Genomic DNA, 10000 nt, shown 5'->3' with positions numbered 1-10000 from the left:
GAATCTGTAAAAAAAACACCCTGAATTTACAAAATCAGACTACTACAGGTTCAATTTAGCAAGTAAAATTAATATGCAAAAGTATGAAAATCATGTATTGGATATAAGCAATACAAAAAGAAATATTGCTTTATTAGTGTAGTATGATAAGGGTAACAAACCAGCTGAGTTTGAAAAGACCAAGGAGGCTGCACTTACTCCCTGGAGGCATTGGATTAAGAGTCTTGGCAGTATTGAGTTGACTTTCTTTTTAGATAGTTAGGTTTGGTATTTATTTCCACAAAACTTTCAGGATGGTGACAGCTTATCCCAGAGTCAGGTGGCCCTTGGGGAGGATGGTACCCTACAGGTAATATCTGGGATGGATCAGAGTGAAACAAGCAACCAGGTTGTACTTAACACAGGTAAGATCTCGTGATATATAATTCTTTCTTTTGTTTGTTTTTTTCGTGATTTTAGATGAAAACTATTTTTATTTGAAATATTAAGGTAGTGTGTAATACCATTTGACTTTAAAACTTTTACTGTTCAAACTTTGATGATTTAATTTGTTATTTTACAGGTGACAACAATCAGATTGTTACAATTGTCCCATCCAGCACAAATCCTGGAGAAGTCAGTTATGTTCTCATTGTTGAGCAGTCTGGAGAAAATGACAAAGACGACACTGTATATGATTTCAATGAAGCTGATGAAGGTCTCAGTTATGTAAGTGTTTCATTATTGTTATAGTATTTTATTATGTTAGATTGACTAGTAACCATGGTAACTTACTTGAAACATTATATGTGTTGATGATTATTGATTATTTTACCATTATACATTTGAGAAAGAATTATAATTGAGATTATTCATGGCATGGGAATACTAATAGTTGATAATTTACAGGAATCTGGTGAAGAAGATGATAAAAAAATGATGCGCATAATACACAAAAAGTCCCAAACTGTTACTCAGGCCCATATGTGCAACTATTGTAATTATACCAGCCCAAAGAGGTTAGATAGAAGTATTGGTGGAATATGTGAGATTTGGTGTTTTTTCAGTTCGTGAATGATTTCTTCATTACTTGAGAATCACCTTTCACGTTGCTTACATTTATGTGATCTAATTAGAGTCCTGTCTTGTAGGCTTTTTGAAATATATCTAAAGTGGATAGCATTCTTTTTGTTTAAAAGACTGGTCTACATTATCTTTATTCTTTATCCCTTGTATTCATGGTAATCATTTATAACATCTATTGCATATGTATGTAATTCACTGAAGTTGGAATAACCTGGATTACTGTTGTTTCAGATATCTCCTGTCACGACACATGAAATCACACAGTGAAGAGAGGCCACACAAGTGCTCTGTTTGTGAAAGAGGATTTAAAACCCTAGCCTCTCTACAGAACCATGTAAATACACACACAGGCATTAAACCCCACCGTTGCAAATTTTGTGAAAGCACGTTCACCACCTCAGGTAGTTATATTGTCTTTATATGGAGTAGTGTAGAAGATTGAGAACATGTTTGATTTGAAATGGTGAGGATTTTACATCTTTAGACTATCACTTTCCTTAACTTCATTAATTTAATTTTGATCATCAGGTGAGCTTGTGCGGCATGTACGATACATTCACACCCATGAGAAACCCCACAAATGCCCGGACTGCGATTATGCAAGTGTAGAGTTGAGCAAACTAAAACGACACATGAGATGCCATACAGGGGAACGGCCATACCAATGTCCACACTGCACATATGCTAGTCCTGACACTTTTAAACTTAAGCGCCACTTGCGCATTCACACTGGAGAGAAGCCCTATGAGTGTGAAATCTGCCATGCGAGGTTTACGCAGTCCAATTCACTGAAGGCGCATAAATTGATACACACAGGTAGGTAGATAAGGCTTGAAGTTGCTTTGGTTATTTAGAACAATGTCTGAAAACTGTTGCATTTAATATAATATTGCAGTGAAAAAGTTTATGAATTCAAATTGTTTAATGATGAATGATTTTGTAAATATATTTATTATATTTATTGTATTCTAGATGAATGGGAATTCTATATGTGTTTAGTTTAACGTATCTTGAACTGTTGTCAATCAACAGTGTTTTACCATGAGTAGTGTAGAGTGTCTCTACAAAAGAATTTGCAATGAAAGCACAGTAGTCTTTCCAGATCAAGAATTAAGAAAGTGGGACAGTATTCATGAAAGGTTCTTAGCAATTTGATCTATGATTTGCCCTATTGCCACATTGCAAAGTTGAGGCTTCTAGTAAGAACAATAATTACAGTGTGACTAACCCTGTGGTCATTATTGTAGTAATATGATAAACTGAATACTCCAATAAATCTTATTTATATCATATATACATATATATATATATATATATATATATGTATATATACATATGTATATATATGTATATATACATATGTATATATATGTATATATACATATGTATATATATGTATATATACATATGTATATATATGTATATATACATATGTATATATATGTATATATAAATGTATATATATGTATATATACAAATGTATATATATGTATATATATGTATATATACATATGTATATATATATGTATATATATGTATATATACACATGTATATATATGTATATATACATATGTATATATATGTATATATACATATGTATATATATGTATATATACATGTGTATATATATGTATATATACATATGTATATATATGTATACATACATATGTATATATATGTATATATGCATGCATATACATATACATATGCATGTACATGTACATGTACATGTAAAAGATATATTTAGCCCTAATAGCTACCTCTCTCATGAATACTGCACTTGATTATGCTCCATTTTTTTCTGTGGGACTAAGGTCTGGGCTTTGACTGGGCCAGACCTTAAAATTAGATATTTCAGAATCACTGAACCACTTTTTCTCTCATTCCGTTGTATTCCAAGACACTATCTTACATGAAGAATGTAGCCTTTGGTTTCTCAAAGACAAATCATCTCCCAAAAGTTGAGCTTGTTCAGCATCTGATTGGCTGAGAATTATAAAGTCTCCCACACCATAACTTGTAAAACATCTCGATACAGTGGTGTACTGTGGGAGGTACAGGTCATTCCCAGGAGACTGAGACACAATCACAGTGCTCCTGCCACCTACCCTCAGTTGATACTGATGGTTGTGGTGATTATGGAACCATTGTATGGTGTTGCCTAAAGAAAATTATTATTTTTGCCACACTGAAATGCCCAGTATAAGTGTATAGAGCTCAGAGTTGTTTGCTTTATGATAAATTAACTTTTGGTAGAGTCTGTAATGTATATCTGGTGTTTATCTACCTTTTTTTTTTCTTTTTAAGCAATATTTAGAAAGTTGATTTGAGCATTCATGAGTTTTTCATTGAGCTTGACGATATTGAGTTTGACGAGTTTTGTGAGTCAATATTTTGCCCTTTGACAATGTTTAGATAATTGACAATGAAAGAGGAATTCTGTGTTTGGATGTTGCATCAGGGAACAAGCCGGTATATGCGTGTGAGCTATGTCCAACGACGTGTGGGCGAAAGACAGATCTGCGGATTCACGTTCAAAAGCTGCACACCTCAGACAAACCGCTCAAGTGCAAGAAATGTGGGAAAGCTTTTCCAGACAGGTAGGTGGTGCTTTTGGTATCTTCAACTGATTCTTCCTTTTTGTCCTCATCTTCTTCCTCATCCTCTTCCCCCTCTTCTTTGTCTTCTTGTCATCGTTGTCATTGCCCTCCTCCTCTCCCCCCTCTTCTTTGTCTTCTTGTCATTCAACGTTGTCATTGCCCTCCTCCTCCTTTTCCTCCTCCTCCTTTTCCTCCTTCTTTATTCTCCTCTTCCTCCTCTTCCTCCTCTTCCTCCTCTTCCTCCTCTTCCTCCTCTTCCTTTCGTCTCTTCCTCCTCCTCTTCCTTCGTCTCTTCCTCCTCCTCTTCCTTCGTCTCTTCCTCCTTTGTCTCTTCCTCCTCCTCTTCCTCCTTTGTCTCTTCCTCCTCCTTCTCTTCCTTCGTCTCTTCCTCCTCCTTCTCTTCCTTCGTCTCTTCCTCCTTCTCTTCCTCCTCTTCCTCTTCCTCTTCCTCTTCCTCTTCCTCCTTCTCTTCCTTCGTCTCTTCCTCCTCCTCCTCTTCCTCTTCCTCCTCTTCCTCTTCCTCTTCCTCTTCCTCTTCCTCTTCCTCTTCCTCTTCCTCTTCCTCTTCCTCTTCCTCCTCCTCCTCTTCCTCCTCTTCTTCTTCCTCCTCTTCCTCTTCCTCTTCTTCCTCCTCTTCTTTTTCCTCTTCCTCCTCTTCCTTTTCCTCTTCCTCCTCTTCCTGCTCTTCCTCCTCTTCCTCCTCTTCCTCCTCTTCCTCTTCCTCCTCTTCCTCTTTCTCCTCTTCTTCGTCCTCTTCCTCCTCGTCCTCTCCCTCCTCGTCCACTTCCTCCTCGTCCACTTCCTCTTCCTCTTCCTCTTCCTCTTCCTCTTCCTCTTCCTCTTCCTCCTCCTCCTCCTCCTCCTCCTCCTCCTCCTCCTCCTCCTCCTCCTCCTCTTCCTCTTCCTCTTCCTCTTCCTCTTCCTCCTCCTCTTCCTCTTCCTCTTCCTCTTCCTCTTCCTCTTCCTCTTCCTCCTCTTCCTCCTCCTCCTCTTCCTCCTCCTCTTCCTCCTCCTCCTCTTCCTCCTCCTCTTCCTCCTCCTCCTCTTCCTCCTCCTCTTCCTCCTCCTCCTCCTCCTCCTCCTCCTCCTCCTCCTCCTCCTCCTCCTCCTCCTCCTCCTCCTCCTCCTCCTCCTCTTCCTCCTCCTCCTCTTCCTCCTCCTCCTCTTCCTCCTCCTCCTCCTCCTCCTCTTCCTCCTCCTCCTCTTCCTCCTCTTCCTCCTCTTCCTCCTCCTCTTCCTCCTCCTCTTCCTCCTCCTCTTCCTCCTCCTCTTCCTCCTCCTCTTCCTCCTCCTCCTCCTCCTCCTCCTCCTCCTCCTCTTCCTCCTCTTCCTCCTCTTCCTCCTCCTCTTCCTCCTCTTCCTCCTCTTCCTCCTCTTCCTTTCCCCTGAATAGTAGAGGACTAAATCAGTGGTCAGGATAAAGAGATTGGCAGTTGAAAATTAAACACACACACTTGCCACATTGCCATTAAGATCCTCTACTTTTTCCTCCTCTTCCTTCTCGTTCTCCTCTTTTCCTTCTCCTTTGCATCCTCTTTCTTCTTTTTTCCTCTTTCGTCTTTTTCCTCTTCTTTTTCCTCCTCCACCTTTACATGTTCCTCTTCCACCTTTTCCTCCTCTACTACTTTTTTCCTCCTCTACCTTTTCTTTCTCTATGTTTTCCTTCTCTATTCCTCCTCTACCTATTCCTCCTATCTTTTCCTCCTCTACCTATTCCTCCTATCTTTTCCTCCTCTATTCCTTCTTTATCTATTCCTCCCCAACCTATTCCTCCTCCTACCTTTTTTCTCCTCTATCCTTTCCTTCTCTACATTTTCCTCCTGCTCTACCTATTCCTCCTCTACCTTTTCCTCCTCCTCTACCTTTTCCTCCATTTTCTCTTCCTCTTCCTTCTCCTCCTCCGCGTCCATTTCCTTTTCTTCCTCTTCCTTTTCCTCCTACTCTTCCTACTCTTCCTCCTACTCTTCCTACTCTTCCTCCTCCTCCAACTCTTCCTACTCTTCCTCCTCCTCCAACTCTTCCTACTCTTCCTCCTCCTCCAACTCTTCCTACTCTTCCTCGTCCTCCAACTCTTCCTACTCTTCCTACTCTTCCTCCTCCTCCTTCTCCTCCTTCTCCTCCTCCTCCTCCTTCTCCTCCTTCTCCTCCTTCTCCTCCTTCTCCTTCTCCTCCTTCTTGTCCTCCTCCTCCTCCTTCTCCTCCTCCTCCTCCTCCTCCTCCTCCTCCTCCTCCTCCTCCTCCTCCTCCTCCTCCTCCTCCTCCTCCTCCTCCTCCTCCTCCTCCTCCTCCTCCTCCTCCTCCTCCTCCTCCTCATCGTCTTCCTCTTCCTCTTCCTCTTCCTCTTCCTCCTCTTCCTCTTCCTCTTCCTCCTCTTCCTCCTCTTCCTCTCCTCCTCCTCCTCCTCCTCCTCTTCCTCTTCCTCTTCCTCTTCCTCTTCCTCTTCCTCTTCCTCTTCCTCTTCCTCTTCCTCCTCTTCCTCCTCTTCCTTATCCTCTTCCTCCTCTTCCTCCTCTTCCTTATCCTCTTCCTCCTCTTCCTCCTCTTCCTCCTCTTCCTCCTCTTCCTCCTCCTCCTCCTCCTCCTCCTCCTCCTCCTCCTCCTCCTCCTCCTCCTCCTCCTCCTCCTCTTCCTTTCCCATGACTAGTAGAGGACTAAATCAGTAGTCAGGTTAGATAGATCTGGTAGTTGAAAATTAAACACACTGAACACATTGCCAATAAGATCCAAAGATAATGTGCTAATGTATTCTCATTTTGTTCTTTTGCTTACAGATATACTTTCAAGCAACACAACAAATCCCACGAGGGAGAGAAATGCTTCAAGTGTGACCTGTGTCCGTATGCCTCAACCTCGGCAAAACACTTGGAATCTCACATGCTGGTTCACACTGAGCAGAAACCTTATCAGTGTGATCAGTGTGACCAGGTAAGAGGAAACAAAATTGGTTGTTCACATAATATTCATGATTATTGTTTTGTGTCTTGTGGCCTTTAACACTATCATGAAGTGTGGTGGATATTATTACTGTGTGATTAGGCAACTTGCACTTAGTCATTTATGGGTATTTCTCCTGCAGGCTTTCCGACAAAAGCAGCTGTTAAAGCGACATCAGAACCTCTACCACAACCCAGCGTACATCCCCCCCATGCCCAGAGAAAAAACTCAAGAATGCCCCGAGTGTGGGAAGGCATTTAGACACAAAGGTTTGTTTCCTCTCCTGTCCTGAAGATGTGTATATATTGAAAATAATGTAGCAGAAGTACATAGTTGCACCATACTGTATTTATCTTTGCAGTCTTTTAACCAAGTCATGTGTAGCTGCCTTGGGGTTATCATAAAATAATATTACATTTTTGTGCTCTGTCTCACAATTTTTGATCTCCCCTTTCCTGTTTACAGGTAACTTGATCCGACACATGGCAATTCATGATCCAGATGCCTCTGCACAAGAGAAAGCTCAAGCCCTCAAAATAGGAAGACAAAAAAGATTGCAGCTCATTAATGGACAGCAGGTGATAAAAAAATCTGGAACAAAAGAAATTATTGCAGTTTGAATCAATTTATATATATATATATTCATATCATAGTTAAACTCCTTTTATTATCTTTATTCACTGTTCTGAATTCCAGGTGGAGGTTTACACAGGAGAAGTTGATGAGGATGAAATTATGGCTGTGGAAGGACAGGATGGAAACCAGTATGTGGTTCTAGAAGTCATTCAGCTACAGGTAAATATTGCCTTTTTGTAACTGCTTATCTATAGGTCATTTGTTTAAATCAGTTAAGTTTGGCATTTTTGTCTTCTTTCTTATTTCAACCCATATTTTTTTTTTTTTTTAGTAAATACCTAAAAGCTGTATCACACTATCAGTTTTTCTCTCGAACTTTTGGTATGGAGGATTTATACTGTTAGTATGTTTTTATTGATAAATAAGATAGTTTAAAAGAAATTTGTATAAGCCTAATATATTATCAGAGAATATTTCTTTTCACAGTATGCTTGTCTCCTTTATATAATGATATTCATTGCAATAATGTAAAATGTGGGAGGATGTTTTTGTAATCCCTTAGATTCAACTAGTATGAGTACATAGACCTCTTGTTTGTTTCATGGGAGTAGTGGTCCCTGCCAGTCTAATAGAGTTGGATCAGTTGTACACAAAAAGTTTGGATGGAATGCAAAAATTGACATAGAAAGTGTGTGTGATATGGCCATAAGAATTAAATAGACACACTAGGAAGTTCTGATGTTATATGTGCATTGTAGGATATTAAGATTTATCTTTTGCTTAAATGATGGACTGAGATTAACTCTGTATTTCAGGATGGAGAAGGGCATGTCATGATGTCAGACGGAATCCCAGTGGCAGATAGTTCTCTCGATGGAGCTGGAGTTGCTAGTGTTTTAGGCTCTTCACCTTTAATGGTTCCCGAGACAATAACTGGAGACACTATGGGTAAGTGTGCATAATTGTTTGTAAAATTTTTATCATTATCCTTTTACTGCTATTGTTGGAACTGGAATGAATTCATTGATTGATCTTCGCAAAGCTGATGAAGTGTGGACTTATGTATTAAGATTAACTATGTTCAATAAGCTGTTTTTAGTTGCTTTATAACTTCCACATTGCCCAGGTTTGCTGAATGCAGATCAGGCTGTTTTGAGCCATTATGTTAAATGCACTCTTTTCGCTTAGCCATTTAATGACTTTATATCCATAGGTATGAAAAAGGAGAATTTAACTTTTATATAGCACTTGGGAAATATAACAGAAATACTACTGATGGTAGCAGTAAAAGGATTAAGTTTTTAGCAGCATAATTTGGTGAACTTGAGTTATATTAATTTAATCAAGTCTGGATTGTAAATGTTTTCCTGTAGTTGGTTTCTTATATGTTTAACATTCTGCATATGTATATTTAATGTAGTGAATATGGTAGCATTATGTGTAGAATTTTATCTATTACCAAATCTAGGTTACCAAAGACTAAATATTGCTGTGCAGGCCCTATTGACGGGACCTGTTTAGTTTCAGATCCCTCCCTTCTTGAACTCCAGCAGAAGAAATCTGAACTGAAAACGGAAATCAGTGCAGAAGCCAAAAAGGAAGCACAGAAGGAGATGGAGACTTGCTTTGGCTTTGATGTGAGTTCTGGGATATATGTAATGGAATGACAAAAGCTATGTTAAAATGATTTTTGTGTGATGCTTGATGATATTCTAGTATTTTTAACATTATCAAATAATCTCAACAGCAAAGTGAATATATAACTTTCATGAAAACGTAGAAGTTACCTCTGTTTTTCTGTATCTTTACAGGATGAAGATGAGGGACAAATTCATTTGGAATTTGATGAATGAAGTGAACTACAAATCATAAGAAATCAATAATATTTTGATTTTTTGTATAGAAAGGATAATTTTTTTTCTTCTGAAATGTGAGTTTCTAAGTTTAGAACATTTGTGCTGTGATTATTTTTTTTGTAAATATACTTAAGTGTTATCTGTTGACATGACACAAGCAGAACACTTGTCTGCTTCAGCTCTAGACATGATTACTGCCTTTAGCATGAAAATTTAGTAGATATCCTGGAGCTGCATATCTAGTGATCTTCCCAGGGTAGTTCATCTCTCCAACTACCCAAAGCTGGGTCCGGATTCACCAGAAATACCAGCACCTTTACAACAGACCATTTTGTGTTGTTTACAAACATTGTTTACCGAGCCACTTACCAGACTTGATCTCATATCATCGTTTTCATTCCGTTGCCGATGTCTCACACAGAGTAAGCAGACTCATATCTCAAGAGTCAGGTTTGATAAAAGGAGAAAGACTGTGAATGCATGTATATTTTTTCTAGTCTCATTAATATATATATATATAATTTCCTTATAATTTTTTCATAAAAATGAATTGGTGTTTTCCATTTCTTTTTAATATCCATTTCTCAGTCTGTGAGATGTAAAAGTATACTTGTAAGCTACTGAAGTTATATAATTTATGAAATATTATATAATAAATATCTAAACAAGTGTCTTTTCTGTATTGGCTGCTATGATTGTCTTTAAAATGATATGTAATGAATTAAGAAAAAGGATCAGAGTGCATATATGAGAAGTGATTCAAGGAACAAAAGGATGGGAGAGAGTTTAAGCCAAAGAGAACATCAGGATCCTGTACATGATCCCTAGTGTGCAATAATGATCCATCATGGGACATTCTCCTGAAAATGAAAAATTGATGTCTACTAAAAAAAAAAGCTAAAAATAAATAAGATAAAGAATAAATAAATAAAAGATAAAAACAAATAGTGAAATTCACATTTGTTAGA

The 10000-nt window shown here is 38.5% G+C and overlaps 1 protein-coding gene across 4 annotated transcripts in view; it reads left to right on the top strand.

The window, feature by feature from the left end:
• LOC125045844 (transcriptional repressor CTCF-like) overlaps window positions 1-10000 on the top strand; it is a 15067-nt gene that overhangs the window by 4039 nt on the left and 1028 nt on the right. For 2 of the 4 annotated variants that reach the window (XM_047643370.1, XM_047643371.1), the window contains exons 4-16: window positions 293-404; window positions 563-708; window positions 889-998; window positions 1297-1466; window positions 1594-1881; window positions 3516-3666; window positions 6438-6591; window positions 6743-6869; window positions 7066-7178; window positions 7297-7395; window positions 7992-8124; window positions 8674-8813; window positions 8988-10000. The exon at window positions 8988-10000 is cut by the window's right edge and continues 1028 nt beyond it. In XM_047643370.1, coding sequence (XP_047499326.1) covers window positions 293-404; window positions 563-708; window positions 889-998; window positions 1297-1466; window positions 1594-1881; window positions 3516-3666; window positions 6438-6591; window positions 6743-6869; window positions 7066-7178; window positions 7297-7395; window positions 7992-8124; window positions 8674-8813; window positions 8988-9029 — 1785 coding nt within the window. In that variant the 3' untranslated portion in view covers window positions 9030-10000. The remainder of the gene's footprint in view (window positions 1-292; window positions 405-562; window positions 709-888; window positions 999-1296; window positions 1467-1593; window positions 1882-3515; window positions 3667-6437; window positions 6592-6742; window positions 6870-7065; window positions 7179-7296; window positions 7396-7991; window positions 8125-8673; window positions 8814-8987) is intronic. The other 2 variants (XM_047643372.1, XM_047643373.1) reach the window with 2 other exon arrangements.

The sequence above is a fragment of the Penaeus chinensis genome, chromosome 38 (assembly GCF_019202785.1).
Source record: "Penaeus chinensis breed Huanghai No. 1 chromosome 38, ASM1920278v2, whole genome shotgun sequence".
Classification (NCBI taxonomy): Eukaryota; Metazoa; Arthropoda; class Malacostraca; order Decapoda; family Penaeidae; genus Penaeus; species Penaeus chinensis.
Note: the sequence above shows the minus strand (reverse complement) of the source record. Positions and strands in the feature narration are given on the sequence as shown.